The sequence below is a fragment of the Hyla sarda genome, chromosome 4 (genome assembly GCF_029499605.1).
Source record: "Hyla sarda isolate aHylSar1 chromosome 4, aHylSar1.hap1, whole genome shotgun sequence".
Classification (NCBI taxonomy): domain Eukaryota; kingdom Metazoa; phylum Chordata; class Amphibia; order Anura; family Hylidae; genus Hyla; species Hyla sarda.
The window spans coordinates 48561277-48579518 of NC_079192.1; the positions used below are offsets into that span (position 1 = coordinate 48561277).

An 18242-nucleotide genomic window follows, 5' to 3' on the forward strand; every position below is an offset into this window, starting at 1 on the left:
CAAATCTCTGTAATGGTGATTGACATCCGTATGGACCAATTAGCGTTAGTCCAGCCCCTGCCCATATGAGGGAGCTGCATCCAATTATCGCTTTCTTGGGTTGCTGCTCTCGTGGATGCCGTACTAACAAGACGGTTTGCTACGCAACTTTCAAAGACACGCTAGGCCTCAAAACCTACGGCCTCAGCAGAACCAAAATCGTGAGTTCAAATCTAAATTCCTGCTAATGCTAGCGTGACTACTGGACCGCAACTAATTCCCCTAAATCCAGTGGAACAGCGAAAAAGACTAAAAGACTTTGAATGCTAAAGTCCCAACCATTGTCAATCTCTAAAGGAAAGCTGTTATGCTAAGAGACTGTTATGTTAATGAAGTGTACAGAAAATCTTCAGTAAAAGTTAACACTGTTTACAGAAGCTCTCCGGTTGTGGTCAATCTATTATTCTTTATCTCAAACCTATTATCATCTACCTCCCTATCGTTCCTGGGAAGGGCGGCGGTAGGAAAAGCTTTATTGAGGAGCCCTAACCCTGGCCTCACGAATAGCAAGGGTTAACAAGCACCCTTTGATTCCTGTACAGCTACACTCCCCATACTCTACACCCCCAGGCTATCACAACGTCATTAAGCTTCGCCAGTGCCCGAAGCGATACCACTGGTGACATATTTCCTTTAAAGGTTAAATGGGCTGTACACCCTGTTGCGAATTATGCAAATGATATTTACGTGTCACAAAGATTAACCCCTTAAGGACTGAGGGTTTTTTCCTCCTTACCTTTAAAAAAAAATCATAATTCCTTAAATTTTGCACCTAAAAATCCACATGATGACTTATTTCTTGCGTCACCAATTCTACTCTGTAATGACATCAGTCATTTTACCCAAAAATCTATGGCGAAATGGGGAAAAAAAATGAATGTGCGACAAAATTGAAGAAAAAAAACGCCATTGTGTAATTTTTGGGGGCATCCATTTCTACGCAGTACATTTTTCGGTAAAGTTGACACCTCTCTATTCTGTAGGTCCATACGATTAAAATGATACCCTACTTATATAGGTTTGATTTTGTCGTACTTCTGGAAAAAAAAAAAATCATAACTACATGCAGGAAAATGTATGTTTAAAATTGTCATCTTCTGACCCTTATAACTTTATTTTTCCCGCGTACAGGGCGGTATGAGGGCTAATTTTTTTCGCTGTGTTCTGAAGTTTTTATCAGTACCATTTTTGTATTGATCGCACTTTTTGATCACTTCTTATTCATTTTTTCATGATATAAAAAGTGACAAAAAATACGCTTTTTTTTGCGCGTATGCCATTGACCGTGAGGTTTAATTAACAATATATTTTTATAATTCTGACATTTCCGCACACAGCAACACCCCATGTTTATTTTCATTTACATTTTTTTTTTTTTTACGGGAAAAGGGGGCCGATTCAAACTTTTATTAGGGAAGGCTTATAGGGGTATTCCGGGCAAAAACATCTTATCCCCTAATGAAAGGATAGGGGATAAGATGTCTGATCGCGAAGAGTCTGCCGCTGGAACCCCCCACGATCTCCCTGCATTCAATGCGTAGCTGCGTCTGCAGTTTTGGAAAACGCCAGGCTTCAGAGACGGGGGATGTGTCGTCATGCCACGCCCCCTCCATTCATTTCTATGGGAGGGGGTGTAACGGCCGCAACGCCCCCTCCCATAGACATGAATGGAGGGGGCGTGGCGTGACGTCACATCCCCGTCTCGGAAGCCCAGCAGTTTCCAAAACTGCACAAGCAGCTGCGGACTGCTGCACGAAAATCGCACGGGGGGGGGGGGGGTCCCAGCAGCGGGCCCCCGCGATCAGACATCTTATCCCCTTATCATTCCGATAGGGGATAAGATGTTTTTGGCAGGAATACCCCTTTAAATGATCTTTAACTTTTTTTTTTTTTTTTGCAGTGTTATAACACTGCACACACTTATCTTTTACATTGATCTTTGTTATCTCATAAGAGAACATTGATCGTTTATTCTGCCACTTGACTGCTCATGCCTGAATCTCAGGCACAGAGCAGTCATTCGGCGATCGGTGACACAGGAGGAAGGTAGGGACCCTCCTTGTGTCTGCCAGCTGTTAGGGGTGACGGGATTTTGCTGCAGCGGTCCTGAACAGTCTGCTGAGCTAGCCAGATTACTTTTACTTTAGACGCGGTGATCAACTTTCACCGCCGGGTTAATAGATCATTGCTGCGCGCTATTAGCCATGGGTCCCGGCCGTTGTTAGAGGCGTGGCCCCGCGTTATAGAAAGGGAGCAGACTCAGGGCGTACAGGTCCGCCCTGCGTCCTTAAGGAGTTAAATATTCAGTGCCTTGGACGAGGTATGAAAACATTAGATCTATCACAAACACTTAATCATCGCACTATTAAGAGATTTGTGGCTGATTCAGAGCACAGACTGGTCCATGCAGATAAAGTCAAATTGAGGAAGATTCCTGCTAGGATCCATGCATTGGATCAAAAGAGCAGCTGTTAAAATAACATTACATAGCAGGAAACAGATATTTGAAGCTTCTGGTGCCTCTGGAATCCCATGGACATCAAGGTGTAGGGCCCTCCAGAGTCTTGCAACTGTGCATAAACTTTCTATTCGGCCACCACTAACCAATGCTCACAAGCAGAAACAGCTGCATTGGGTAGAAAAATACATGAAGACTAATTTTCAAACAGTCCTGGTCACTGATGAGCAACCCTGGATGGTCCAGATGGATGGAGTAGTGGCTGGTTGGTGGACAGCCACCCTGTTCCAAGAAGGCTGCAACATCAGCAAGGCAGTGGAGGAGTCACGTTTTGGGCCGGAATCATGGAAAGAGAGCTGGTCGGCAGAGGGTCCCCGAAGGTGTAAAGATGACCTCTGCAAAGTATGTGGAGTTTCTGACTGACCCCTTTCTTCCCTGGTACAGAAGGAAGCACTATGCTTTCCGTAATAAAATCATCTTCACGCATGACAATGCACCATCTCATGCTTCATAGAATACCTCTGCATCAATGGCTGCTATGGGGATAAAAAAAGAAAGTCATGGTGTAGCCTCCATCCTCCCCTGACCTCAATCCTATTGAGAACCTTTGGAGCATCCTCAAGCAAAAGATCTGAGAATGGGAGGCAGTTTACATCCAAACAGCAGCTCTGGGAGGCTATTCTGACATCTTGCAAAAAAATTCAAGCAGAAACTATCCCAAAACTCACAAGTTAAATGGATGCAAGACTTGTGAAGCTGCTATCAAATAAGGGGTCCTATGTTAAAATGTAAAATGACCTGTTAAAAATGTTTAAAAAGATAAAATGTTGTTAAAAGTGTGATTGAAAGTAAATATGCTGTGAAAATATGCTGTGAACACAACAAATGACAATTTTCAGCTCTTTACAACCTATAAAGTGTTTTGAAGCTGTGTGTAATAATTTCGAAGAGTGCATTTTAAGTTTAAAAAAAAAATACTGTTATTAGGAGGTTTGCTCAATAAAGTTTGAATTTTACTCTCAATAGTTGATACCATGAGAATTATGCGGACTTATTTTTCTCATTTACCTAAATAATTGATGTAAATATAATTTGCATAATTTTGAACAGGGTGCATTCTTAAAGAGTTAATAGGTCCCAGTTATCTATCAAAACTAATTTGTCCTCTATTCCCCTTCCCCTCAGTCCCTAGTTTAAACACTCCTCCACCCTTCTAGCCATCTTCTCCCCAAGCACAGCTGCACCCTCCCCATTGAGGTGCAGCCCGTTCCTACAGTGGAGCCGGTATCCGACAGCGGAGTCGGCCCAGTTCTCCATGACCCAAACCCCTCCTTTTTACACCAGATTGTTTAGCTCCTTAATGCCCCGCTGCCTCTCTGGTGTGGCTTGTGGTACAGGTAATTTTTTTTTTTTTTTTTTTTTTTTTAGAGAATACTACCAGGGAGGTCCTTTTCTTTAGCTTACCAAAATCATTTCTAAAAAAGGACAAGCCATCTACCTCTAATGCTATTGTGCAGCACGACAGCCCGGTCAACTCCAGCCTCTCCCAGTAATCTGTCAACCCGATCCGCGATGTGCCGAACTTGAGCACCAGGAAGACAACACAATGTTCGGTGATCCCGGTCTTTGTGACAGATTGTCCTGTCTGTCCCCTAATAATGGAGTCCCCCACTACCAGCACCTGTCTGGCCTGCCCTGCTCTCCTCCCTCCCTCCTTATTTACTAGGGCAGACACTCCCCTGGTTGTCAGAGGCAGTACTGCTAGCTCTGAACTAACATCCCCTTCTTCTGCCAATCGCACAAACTTTTGGGGTGTGCCATATCAGGACTAGTTGCTCCTCTAGATCCAAGATCCGCTATTCAAGGAATACATAGATTGAGCAAGATATACACTGGACAGCATTGTCAAACATGGAGGACATTATATCAGACAGTTAGTATTATGATTAATACTATTGACTCCTCTAATCTGCCTGTATCTAAAGTCACCACAGTGTCTTCAGACACACTTTGTATAAAACCACACACCCGGTGACCCCGCGTCATATCGGGTCGGTCCCGGCATGTATCTGATGCCGGGACCAGGGGGCTAATAGCGCGCGGCAGCGATCGCGGTGCCGCACGCTATTAACCCCTTAGACACGACGCTCAAAGTTGAACGCTGAGTCTAAAACGAAAGTGAAAGCTGCCTGGCTGCTCAGCGGGGCTGATCAGGACCACCAGTGTGAAAATGCGGTGTCCAGATCAGCTGGGACACGAGCGGAGGTCCTCTTACCTGCCTCCGGCGTGTCCCCTCGGCGATTGATTGCTCCAAGCCTATGGCTTTTCAGTGAACAGTACTGGCAATCAGTGTATGCAATGTTATAGGTCCCTATGGGAGCTATAACACTGCAAAAAAAAAAAAAAAAAAAAAGTGTAAATAAAAAAAAAGTTAATGTGATTTAACCCTTTCCTTAAAAGTTCAAATCACCCCCCTTTTCCAATAAAAAACAAACAAAAAAACCCCACAACACCATGTAAATAAAAATAAATATAAACATATGTGGTATCGCCGCGTGCGTAAATGTCCGAACTATAAAAATATATAATTAATTAAACCGCAGGGTCAATGGCGTATGCGCAAAAAATTTCCAAAGTCCAAAATAACCTTTTTTGGTCGCTTTTTATATTATGCAAAAATGAATAAAAAGCGATCAAACAATCCGATAAATACAAAAATGGTACCGCTAAAAACTTCAGATTATGACGCAAAAAATTAGCCCTCATACTGCCCCAAATGTGGAAAAATAAAAAGTTATAGGGGTCAGAAGATGACAATTTTAAACGTATACATTTTCCTGCATGTAGTTATGATTTTTTACAGAAGTACAACAAAAATCAAACCTACATAAGTAGGGTATCATTTTAATCGTATGGACCTACAGAATAAAGATAAGGTGTCATTTTTACTGAAAAATTTACTGCGTAGAAACGGAAGCCCCCAAAAGTTACAAAATGGCGTTTTCTCTTCAATTTCGTCGCACAGTGATTTTTTTTTCCCGTTTCACCGTAGAATTTTGGGTAAAATGACTAATGTCACTGCAAAGTAGAATTGGTGGCGCAAAAAATAAGCCATCATATGGATTTTTAGGTACAAAATTGAAAGGGTTATGATTTTTAAAAGGTGAGGAGTAAAAAACAAGAGTGCAAAAATGGAAAAACCCGTGGTCCTTAAGGGGTTAAAGACAAATCTTTACTGGTGATCCTTGTTTTTCTCTTCTAAATTCTGTAAAGCATGGAGACAGTTCTATACGGCGAGGACAATGGTCATACAAATCCCAGCATGCCTTTGGCCACAAGTGTATTTTACCACCAATGTTTCCTCTGTTACCATTCCTAAAACCGCTCCAACAATATCCCAGACAGACAAAACACAAAAGAAGATTGTGTACTGGGACACTTTTTATTCCAATACATTAAAAGGTTTTTGTTTTTTTTAAAATATTAAATTAAAACAGTGTCACCTAAACAAGTCAATGGCACGATAAGTGTCCAGTTGTGCGTCTAGCTTGGTCTCTTGATACTACGTCTTCTCTAACTTCATGTTACATCAGTCTTCCAGTCCAACACTACTATTTCTGCTCCATGATCCTGGAATACTCTCCCTGAATTGTAAAATACACTAAATGCTTCCTAAAAGCGAATTACTCCACAAAGCATTTAAGATCTACAGTTTTAGCTTATAAAGGAATCTGATACATAGCTGCCTGTACTATATAGTGGTCACTGTCCGTGTTGTTAAAGCTGCACTGTATATATATTTGAGGAGAGAAAGAGGCGTTCAGCCGTATCTGTGCCACGGTGTGGCGCGCCTCATCCATCACTTCTCTATAATTAGGCATGAATTGTGCGCTGACCTCTGAATCCAAGTCTTGCGCCAGTGATGTTGGTTTAAAGGACAGTGCAAGCACGGCTAGTGCCAAATTCCCAGTACGTGCGCCACCCTTTGAATCCACTGCGCTAGTGTGAGGCTGAGCCATGCATATTAAGTCAAGGAGGGGAGGAATGGTGAAGCGTGCCAGACCACGGCACTGATCTAAAGTGCAATTTTCTCAGTTTTGACAACATGACAGCTACCACAGAGGCATTACTTGTACAAGCAGCTACATAACTGTCAGCAGCTGGGGTAGTGTCAGAGCGCTGGCGGATCCCATTTAACTCTGACAAAGGTCTGGCTCCAGGACAGAGATTCCACCTTTTGGCGCTACCGTATAAGGCTTCCAAGTACTCACTTAAAAAGTTCTTTGTAAACAAAATGAAAAAAAAAAAAACGCCTTAAAAATAAAGTCCTTAAAACGGAGTTAAAATCCTCAAAATAGAGACAGACGAATTCCTCATCCTTATTCGAGGCGAGAAAAAGTACATCTTCAGTTAATAGTCGCTTGATCTTCATCAGGTTGAGATCTGGAAGAAAGAAAAGGTTAAATTGAGGGGGGCGATGGGAGAAAATACTGTGAAGAGATAGATCAAAGCCAAAGCCGTGACATCACGGCCACGACCCCCTCAATGCAAGTCGATGGGAGGGGGCGTGACGGCCGTCACGCCCCCTCCCATAGACTTGCATTGAGGGGGTGTGGTCGTGATGTCACGAGGAGCCTGGCCTGCCCCCGCAGCGCGAAAACATTTAGTTCAGAACGCAGGCCAGTGGAGTGTCCCTTTAACATAGCACCGTCTACATCACTTTGGAGTCCAGAGATGTCAAGCCTAAAGACGTAGCCTAAGAAACTGCATAGATGTCAGACGAATGTTTGCCTTTTCCATGACAGCCATCTCTCACAGACCCTACACACACAAAAGTTTAGGTCGGCCAAGTGTTCATGTTCTCTAATGGTGGCTTATCTCCCTGAGAACAAAAAGGATTGGGCAGTGAAAACCCATCATGCCTAATCCTTCACTTTAAGGATGGAGAGTCAAGAGTTCCATACGCATTAGACATTTGGATGCTCGCACTGAAATTGGAAGGTTGGAGTGACTTTCTATTGTGTATGGGGCCTTAAAAGGGGTTAGCCAGGAAAATAAAAAAAAAAACTTTTATAAATTACTTCTATTAAAAAAATCTTCATCCCTTCAATACTTATGAGCTTCTGAAGTTAAGTTCTTTTCTGTCTAAGTTCTCTCTGATGACACCTGTCTCGGGAACCGCCCAGTTTAGAAGCAAACCTCTTCTACTTTGTGCAGTTCCCGAGACAAGCAGAGATGTCAGCAGAGAGCACTGTTGACAGACAGAAAACAACAACTCAACTTCAGCAGCTGATAATTATTGAAAGGATTTTTTAATAGAAGTAATTTACAAATTTGTTTACCTTTCTGGAGCCAGTTGATCAAGAAAAAAAGTTTTCCTGGAATACCCCTTTAAGGTGTACAGCTATTACATTCAGGCCACTGCAAAAGATACAATGAGATTGCAAAGATTCCTTGTGCAGAGGAGGCTCAGAAGCCTGCATAGAAGATGATGGTATGTGTTTCCCAACCAAGGTGCCTCCCATGCTGGGAGAAGTAGTTTTACAACAGCTGGAGGCACCCTGGTTAGGAAACCCTGACCTTGATCTTCTCTGCATGTCTATTTATAAAGGTCACTTGTAACTACAATCTATCGGGCTGTTATTGTTAGATTACTGTTTACTGATCTGCATATGGGGACAGCAACACTTAGAACCCACGTTCTACTGATTGCCAGTAGTACACAGACGGACTTCCTTTCCCTTACTTCTCTGGCCATCTTTACTATGCAATAGTGCATTTTATTTTTTCCAGATAATCTGCAGCACATTTAAAATTGTGGATTCTAACGAACACAGTATATGGACAAGATGTGTTAAAATCTTAGCTTTGGTGGCAACTTAACATGGAGGATTTTCCGCCTGTAAATCCCTAATGCACTAGCCCCCTGGGAACATACCATACAAAGCTTTCAAACATTATATTTACCCAAAAGGCCCTCATAGGAGGGATAATACTTACGGCCTAGGAAAGCAGCATAACATGGAACAGCTGGTGGAACTTGGGGTACGGAATTTCCCTGAGCTGGGGCTGTCCTTACACTCCTCTATGTATTGATGGAGTGCGGATACATTTTCTTTTCCAGCATTCTGAAACTGAGAAATACAGAAGACATCAGTATCCAGTCACATGGGGACCAATGATCAGCTCTTAATCTTGCCCCAATTACTATAAGTTGTTACCTTGATGGTCTCATAGGCTCCCGTGATCAAGGCAATGAAAAGACTGAGTACCATGTAGATAAAAAGACTGATGAAGGTGTACAAATAAAGCTGACTGAACATCCACACGAGGTAACTGCTGTTCTGCATCTCTGAGAAGGTGACAAACATGTCATCCCCATTTATAAGGGAGAAAAGGCATTCCGACACCATCGAGAGGGAACGGAACTAGAAAAAAAACCACAACATTACTATAAACATGAGACCACGAGTTCAGTGAAGTCAGAGCCAAGGATATAGGAACTGATTAAAAAATAAAAATTAAATAAAAGGGTGGATTCCCTCACCTTGACATGATAAGGTCCCAGGACAATCCAGCCACAGAAGCAATATCCCAGATAAATCACCGCCGCACAACAACAGAAACGAATAACGTCTGGTAGAGCCACTCTGAGTGTGACAATGAGAATCTGGAGGGGAAACAAGATAGATGACATGACTAGAGAGATCCTGTAGGGCTAGGCTTTCACTTCAAGTTTTTTTTGTTACCTAAAACGCATTTCATGACTCCCTGCCAACATCTGGCGCAGCACTTTTACCCCCCCCCCCCCCCCCAAAAAAAAAAATATAATAATAATTTAAAAAAAAAGTTAAAAAAAAATATTGTATTACCAAAAATGCCACCCCCACAAAAATGTAATTTATTAAATAAAATAAAAATTAAAAAAAAGCCACAAGTGGAAACTTTGTCAGACATGTGCGCCCTGGGCTAAGTTTATGTAAATTTGTGATGTCGCTCCTAAGGTTATGCCCATAGACATCCATTATCTTTGTTTCCACCCAATAAACTGACCAGGATGTCTATAGATTAGACAAGTCCGATAAGGAACACTGCTACAATAGATCAAGGCCACGCAAATCTGTAACCACTTACATTATATTTCTGGAAGAAGCTCAGATATCGGATAACTCCAACCCAAACCAGCAAAGTCGAGGTTCCCAGCAGAATGCTACAGACATCGTAACTGGCGAAGGTCTAGAACATGGGAAGACAAAGAACAGGCATATTGTGCGGGACTATACGAAACAAGACATAAGAATCATTTGTAGGCTATGAAGTAATTTCTTTGCAGTATAAAATCTTTTGACACTCACAGGTTAGCACAAAAGGTCAAGGCTCCTTAACCCCTTAACGACCACGGACGTAAATGTACGTCCTGGCTTGGCGGTACTTTGCGCACCAGGAGGTACATTTACATCCTGTGTATGACCACGAGCATCGGAGCGGTGCTCGCGTCATACACGGTAGGTTCCAGCTGCTATCAGCAGCCAGGGACCCGCCGGTAATGGCCAAAATTCGCGATCGCGCGGATGTCCGCCATTAACCCCTCAGATGCCGTGATCAGTACAGATCACTGTAAGGAGAAAGCAGCAAGAAAATACTGAGGAATGCGCCTCGTGTAATTCTGTGGATCCAAATGGCAGTTTTGTGAGGGTCTGTGATGGGATTCTCACCTGGACAAAGCCTTGAAGTAAAGCATATCACCCCTGTGAGTTGGGTACTCTGGGAGACATGCAAGCAAGCCGCCTGGGATTCGACCGGTACCAACTGCGTGGAACCAATAGGGAAGATGTAGAGAGAACAGGTAGAAAAAAAAAAAAACTATCCCCGCTAGGCGCTATCTCCAGAGGAATAAATAAAAGTGAGGGGAATCCTCTAGGTAACAATAAAACTTGTTTATTAAATAAACAAAAAAATAAAATCAAAATTACAGGCTACATCAAAAGCAAGACTTGTTTCAGGTGTTGTACCACCCTTCCTGAGTTGCAGCTGAGGAAGGGTGGTACAACACCTGAAAAGCGTCTTGCTTTTGATGTAGCCTGTAATGTAATTTTTTTTGTTTATTTAATAAACAAGTTTTATTGTTACCTTGAGGATTCCCCTCACTTTTATTTGTTCCTCTGGAGAACGCCTAGGGGGGGGGGGGGGGGGGAAATAGTTATTTCTACCTCTTCTCTCAGTACAGATCGTTGCATCTGCGGCAATGCGCATGTTAAAGTAGATGATCGGATCGCCCGCAGCGCTGCCGCGGCGATCCGATCATCTGTAATGGCGGACGGAGGTCCCCTCACCTGCCTCCGTCGTCCGTCTCCTCGGGTCTCCTGCTCTGGTCTGGGATGGAGCAGTCCAGAGCAGAAGATCACCGATAATACTGATTAGTGCTAGGCTCAATGCACAGCACTGAACAGTATTAGTAATCAAATGATTGCTATAGATAGTCCCCTATGGGGACATAAAAGGTGTTAAAAAAAAAAAAAGTTGAAAAATGCAAAAAAAAAAAAAAAAAAAGGAAAAGTGAAAAATCCCCTCCCACCAATAAAAATGAAAATTTTCAGTCCCCCCCCCCCATTTTTACCCCCAAAAAGCTTACATTTTTTTTTAACAAACATATTTAGTTTCGCCACGTGCGTAAGGGTCCGAACTATCAAAATATTATGTTAATGATCCCATACGGTAAACTGCAAAAACGTAAAAAAAAATAACAAATAAATAAATAAATGCTGCTTTTATATACACTAGCTGAGTACCCGGCGTTGCCCGGTTTTTCCTCCCTAATCTTTGTTGTCGAGGAAAATCAACAGAGGAAGCTTTTGACTTCATATCCCATCCTAATATATTGTTGTCATATCCCGACCCCCCATATTACAACCCGTAATATGTGTACCAGGTATTGAAATATCTCCAGTCGTACGGAAGTTATGTGGGAACATACATTTCCCATTGATTTGCATGGGACTTTAAACAAAAACCCCGACCCTCACAAATGGGGGTAGTTAAGGGTTAAATTAACTATCCTATATTTTAAGTGGACATATAAGTAACATGTGACCAAGTATTATCGAAATATCTCCAGCCATTTGGAAGTTATCCAGTAACTTATTTCCCATTGACTTGTATGGGACTTTAAACATAAACCCCGCCGCTGGCAAATGGGGGTGAGTAAGGGTTAAATCACATATCCTATGTTTGTTGTCGACATAAGTAACATGTGTGCCAATTTTCATGTTAATATCTTTAGCCGTTTGGAAGTGATGCTGGAACATACACACATACATAAACACACACACATACATACAGACACACACACACACACACACACACACACACACACACACACACACACGTTTAGTTTTATCGATAGATAGATAGATGATGGCTACTATCGATAGCGATAATTTAGATGTATTATGGCCTGGGGTGGCATTCTGAGCTGGGGGCTAAAACGTCCGCATTATGCATTTGCCATGGTTTCTCTTTCATTTACCTATACCCATTAGCACTCTCGCAACTGCATGTACCCTTCCTATTTTGCGGTCCTTCTTCATTGGGGCATTGTGCAATTATCTATTTGGTCCTATGTGTATACGATAACATATGCAGGTATATATTTTCTAGTATTTGTTATACAGCTCATACTGATTTATGTATGTATACACCGGATTGGTGATTCTTATCTCCATTTTATATCTCTTTATTGTTGTACTGTATCCCCACTTCATTTCTCATGCTCAGATGCTGTAGTAGTCTGTTGCTGCTCCTTTTTATCCTTGGTTTTAACCATAAGTCACTATTTTTCATATAAAGTATACACACATCTACCGTATTTATCGGCGTATAACACGCACTGGCGTATAACACGCATCCCCATTTTAACAGGAAAAAATTTTAGTAAAAAAATTAAATGTAAAATAAATGACTTGGACTAAATGCCACATCATCCCCCCAACTTCGTTTTCTTCTGCACCTCAGTTTGGTCCCGTCCCCTCCAGTGCCACATCATTCCTTCCCTTTTATCAGTCCCTGTGCCACATTTACCCCTCTCATCGCCACCCCCCATGTCTCATCATCCCCCCCCCACCCCCCCATGTCATAGACCACCACTAGCCATACAGACTAGAGATGAGCGAACTTACAGTAAATTCGATTAGTCACAAACTTCTCGGCTCGGCAGTTGATGACTTTTCCTGCATAAATTAGGTCATCACCTGCCGAGCCGAGAAGTTCGTGACGAATCGAATTTACTGTAAGTTCGCTCATCTCTAATACAGACATTAAGCATTTAGTGCCTCCCCCCACCATCATTTCCCTGTCTCATCATCCCCCACCGTGTCTCATCACTTCCCCCATCATTCCCCCCTCATCATCCCCCACCCAGTCTAATCATGCCCCCCATCATTTCCCCGTCTCATCATCCCCCCATCATGTTCCTCCAAGTTCAGTGGTCTTCAACCTGCAGACCTTGAGATGTTGCTAAACTACAAATCCCAGCATGCCCGGACAGCCAACGGCTGTCCGGCACGCTGGGAGTTGTAGTTTTGCAACATCTGGAGGTCCGCAGGTTGAAGTCCACTGTATGCTATTCTTCCCCTCCCTCATCATTCCCCCTGCTTTTCATAGTTTTTTTTCCCCTTACCTGGCTGCGCTTCGGCTATCTTGCGGGCTGTGCGGTCAGTGAAGCAGACGAGTGACGTCCTCTCCCGGCTCCTCTGCGCGGCATCAGTGACGTCACTTTTCATTTCCTGTAACCGCCGCTAGTCAGAGTTCGGAGAGCGGCGACTACAGGAAATTAAAAGTTATGTCTCTGATGCCGCGCAGAGAAGCCTGGAGAGGACGTCACTCATCTGCTTCACTGACCGCAGCCCGCAAGATCCGCCGCCTACCGAAACGCAGCTAGGTAAGGAAAAAAATAAAAAATAAAAAAATATATAAAAAAAATATGAAAAGCAGGGAAAAGGGGGAATGATGAGGGAGGGAGGGGGGTAAGAAAAATTACAAGCAGAGCGGGAATGAGGCGCCGCTGGTCACTGATTCAAAGTGGCCACGGCCGTGCTGCTAATAATTATCAAGCAGCCGCTGCTGCGCCCGCTTTAAATCAGTGACCAGAAGATTTATCGGCGTATAACACGCATGCAGGCTTTTTGCCTTAAATTTAAGTTTTAAAAGTGCATGTTATATGCCGATAAATACAGTATTTAACCCCTTAAGGACACACGTACTGGAACGTCATGTGTCCGCTCCCAATCTATAACGTGGGGCCACGGCGTGGTCCCGCGTCATAGTGGGTCGGGCCAGGCCTCTAACAACGGCCGGGATCCGTGGCTAATAGCACGCGGCATTGATCGCAGTGCCGCGCTCTATTAACCCTTTAGACGCGGCATTCAAAGTTGAACGCCGCGTCGAAAGTGAAAGTGTGCCGGTTAACTCAGTGGGCTGTTCGGGATAGCTGCGGTGAAATCGCCTCCTCGCTGTCCGATCGCCGAATGACTGCTCAGTGCCTGAGATCCAGGAATGAGCAGTCAAGCGGCAGAATCATTGATCAGTGGTTTCTTATGAGAAACTAGTGATCAATGTGAAAGATCAGTGTGTGAAGTGTTATAGATCCCTATGGGAGCTATAACACTGCAAAAAAAAATATATATAAAAAAAAAAAAAAAAAAAAAAAAGTGAAGATCATTTAACCCCTTCCCTATTAAAAGTTTGAATCACCCCCCTATTCCCATAAAAAAAAAAAAACAGTGTAAATAAAAACAAACATATATGGTATCGCCGCATGCGGAAATGTCCGAATTATAAAAATATCGTTAATTAAATTGCTCGGTCAATGGTGTGCGCGCAAAAAAATTCCAAAGTCCAAAATAGTGCATTTTTGGTCACTTTTTATATGATGAAAAAATGAGTCCTATCAATAAGTCCTATCATGGTACTGTTAAAAACTTCAGATCACGGCGCAAAAAATGAGCCCTCATACCGCCCCATACACGGAAAAATAAAAAGTTATAGGGGTCAGAACATGACAATTTTAAACGTATTAATTTTTCTGCATTAAGTTATGATTTTTTCAAGAAGTCCGACAAAATCAAACCTATATAAGTAGGGTATCATTTTAATCGTATGGACCTACAGAATAAATATCAGGTGTCATTTTTACCGAAAAATGTACTACGTAGAAACGGAAGCCCCCAAAAGTTACAAAACGGCTTTTTTTTCAATTTTGTCTCACAATGATTTTTTTTCCCGTTTCACTGTAGATATTTGGGCAAAATGACTGACGTCATTACAAAGTAGAATTGGTGGCGCAAAAAATAAGCAATCATATGGATTTTTAGGTGCAAAATTGAAAGAGTTATGATTTTCTTTAAGGCAAGGAGCAAAAAACGAAAATGCAAAAACGGAAAACCCCCCGGTCCTTAAGGGGTTAAAAATCTGTCTCAGTGTATTTTCTTTGGGTCTTTATGTATTAATAGATGCAGCGCATGTCAGGTGCCCGATCAGGACCCCTGCCAAATAAGTTAACATGGCAGCAGGAGTTCTATGCCTCCATGCCAAGCTCTGTCTCAGGCCAATCTAACTGATCCATGCTATACAATAGCATAGCATTGATCAGAATATGCACTCTAATGATTGCTTATACAAGTCCCCTATGAAACTAAAATTGCTGAATTTTGGTCACAGCATTTATCAGAAATCATTTTTACAAAAAGCAATGCCCTAATCTATTTCATAGGAAACAGATTAGGACAATTTTGAGCATATTTCTATCTATATTATATAGTATTGTCATCATATTCACTTCTATAATAAAGAATATGTCAGTTTTATGATATCATGGGGTAGGAATTTGCTACAAGCGGGTAACCTCCTTATGGTCCCGGTGTATATAGCAGCAACAGTACCTTGGATTCAATCCCAATCTTCATGATGGTCCCCGACACTGTGAGGATGTCACTTACAATGAGCAGAGAGTACCAACCATTCACAAACTCCAGCCGATCAGACAAGGATACAGTCAATGAGTGACGTGTCTGTACGAACGTAGCAAATTCCTATAGATACAACAAGAGGTTAGTAAACACTCCACGTAACGCGACAGGGTCAATCCAAGTAACGATTCAACAACTGAACCTACATTCTGCAGTTTCAGGCCTCGTAGGATGGATCTTGCACACAGGATGAAGGAGAGAATACAGGAAATGATCACAATGATGTCAAATGCCAAACGAGAGTGGTTGTCACCTGTTGGAAGATAGAATATTTAAAACACCAACACTAGGTGGGGCTAAAGAGTTAGGCATATGGCAATATAGTAGATGAATTTAGGAGTGAGAGTGTGTGCAGGAGCAGGAAACATTCACACGAGCAGACCCACAGCGTATTTTACGCTGCAGATATGCCACATGGTGGATTTACATATATAGGAGCAGACACGCACGGTGTACTTGCGCACATCACAGCGACTCCCCCTGCTCCAAGAGCTAGGCCGAGAGCTGCCGCGACGTGCGAGTATACTGCGCATGCGCGCTGCAACTCGTTCCTCGCAGTGTCTGCTCATAGCGGCGTATTGTCGCTCCGAGCAGGCACATGTAAAGCCACCATGCAGGGGTCCTTCAGCGGCGGATCTGCAGCGTAAAATACACTGTGTGTCCGCTCGTGTGAACGTACCCCGAGTGTGTAAAAATGTGACCGTGAAGTGTGTGCAAAAGCACGAATGAATGTGCAAAATGTGAATGCAAATAAATTAGTAAAAATGAGCAAATAATTGTTAACGTGTATGAATGTGCAAAATGTGAATGCAAATAAATAAGTAAAAATGAGTGTGCAAATAATTGTTAACGTGTATGAATGTGCAAATGTGCGAGTGTTGCATGGGGAGTGTGTGTATACAAAAGGGAGTGCAAAAGTGGGAATGAGTGAATAAGTGGTAATGAAAGTGTCTATAGGCATGTGACTAGTGATCTGCAAGAGTGAGTGCGAGTTTATGTGACTGAATTGGTGTAAAAAAAAGTAAAGTGTAAATGAACATGTGAATCCCCATTAATGTGACCAACTGTTCCAGGAGTAGTGGAGCATGCAAGACAGTAATAGTGCCCATGTGTGCAAGAATGTAGTTTAGTGCCAGAGTATTACTGAGTGTGTAAGAACGCAACAGTGTCCTTGGGTGTGTAGTAGAGTAAACGTGCCCAAGAGTGTGCAAGCGTTCAAGTGTGCCAGAATTTGCCTGACTAAAGAAGTGCACTCTAGTCTCCCTTAGTGTAGATCAATGTGCAGGAGTGAGTGAGTTTGAGTGTTAGGGTGCGTTCCCCCCCCCCCCCCCTGGTGTATACGTAACGTATTTCACGCTGCGCAAAATTTACGGCAGGAGCGGGAAATACGCTGCGTATTCCTTGCTCACTACACACACAGGGCTTCCCGGCGGCAGCCCTATGTGTGCAGTGCATTTTGGAGGCAGAGCCACGCGTCACAGTCACGCCTGCACACAGCCCCGCCTCCATAAATTTTGCAAAGCGTGAAATACGCTGCGTATACGCACCCTAAGTGTGTAATTGAGTAGGAACATAAATTAATGAATGTATGTAAAGCGGCGTATCCCAACCAGGGTCTCTCCAGCTGTTGCAAAACTACAACTCCTAGCACGCCCGGACAGCCGTTGGCTGTCCGGGCATGCTAGGAGTTGTAGTTTTGCAACAGCTGGAGGCACCCTGGTTGGGAAACACTGGAGTGAAGGGTCAGTGAGTATATGGCCGCTTGGAAATTCAGCTACAGCAGAGTCCCATTGATTTCAATGGGATTCTGCATAGAGATCAGCAAAGTTACAGTGATTCGGAGCACCTGAAAGCTGAACTGCCGAGTCAGCAACTGCTGAGCCGAGAAGTTCTGTGAAGAATCAAATCACAGTAACTTCGCTTATCTCTAATTCTGCAGCACTGTGAGCAGAATCCGCTCGTGTATGTATTGCCATCTATGTAGACAGGACATTTCCCAACGGTCCTAAAGGCGCCGCTAAAACATGCAAATGTGCGGAACGTCTGCCCATGTTTTCCAGGCGGACATTCTGCACATTTTACCCTGTGTGAACCTGGCCTGTAAGGGAAAAGGTGTGCATGTGAGCAGAAGTGTCTGAAGATTTCGGTTTACACTACTGCTCCCCAATACACAGTTAATGGGAGCCTATAAAAGGAAAGAGCGCCGATATGTAGGCGGGAGCATGAGAGCCAACTAGTTTCATCTTATCCCCCCCCTCCCCAATATTTCAGCCACAGAGGTTTATGTTTGTACTGCTGCTCACCTCTTCCATATACACTCGGGTCTTTGCACTCCTTAATGGTCGCATCATTGTCCAGTGTAATTTTTACTCTCCCGCTGTGCGCTTGGTTATCAAATAAGATCTGTATTCGAGACAAAAAGGTCACAAAATAAACTAAGATGTACATACACAATAATATATATATATATATATATATATATATATATATATATATATATATACACACACATACATATACACACACTATATTATATAATATATATATTCTATATAGAAGAGGATATTTACTATACTCCCACATCACACACTGTCACAAGCCTCCGTAGGGATTAACTCACAGTGATTGTGAAGGTGTAACAGTCCGGGATCTCGTTGTTAATGATTGTCTGGATGTTAATAGCTTTTAGCTGAAATTGTACCGTAATGTTAATCAACCTGAGG

The 18242-nt window shown here is 42.8% G+C and overlaps 2 protein-coding genes across 3 annotated transcripts in view; one reads left to right on the forward strand and one right to left on the reverse strand.

The window, feature by feature from the left end:
* Positions 1 to 18242, forward strand: part of PGLYRP2 (peptidoglycan recognition protein 2) — a 99311-nt gene that overhangs the window by 1271 nt on the left and 79798 nt on the right. The gene's annotated exons all lie outside the window — the stretch shown is intronic.
* Positions 5921 to 18242, reverse strand: part of MCOLN1 (mucolipin TRP cation channel 1) — a 36461-nt gene continuing 24139 nt past the window's right edge. For both annotated transcript variants that reach the window (XM_056570816.1, XM_056570815.1), the window contains exons 6-14: positions 18140 to 18236; positions 17823 to 17922; positions 15666 to 15772; positions 15433 to 15582; positions 9632 to 9733; positions 9045 to 9167; positions 8719 to 8925; positions 8498 to 8631; positions 5921 to 6940 (exon numbers count right to left, since the gene is read on the reverse strand). In XM_056570816.1, the coding sequence (XP_056426791.1) occupies positions 6904 to 6940; positions 8498 to 8631; positions 8719 to 8925; positions 9045 to 9167; positions 9632 to 9733; positions 15433 to 15582; positions 15666 to 15772; positions 17823 to 17922; positions 18140 to 18236 (1057 nt within the window). In that variant the 3' untranslated portion in view covers positions 5921 to 6903. The remainder of the gene's footprint in view (positions 6941 to 8497; positions 8632 to 8718; positions 8926 to 9044; positions 9168 to 9631; positions 9734 to 15432; positions 15583 to 15665; positions 15773 to 17822; positions 17923 to 18139; positions 18237 to 18242) is intronic.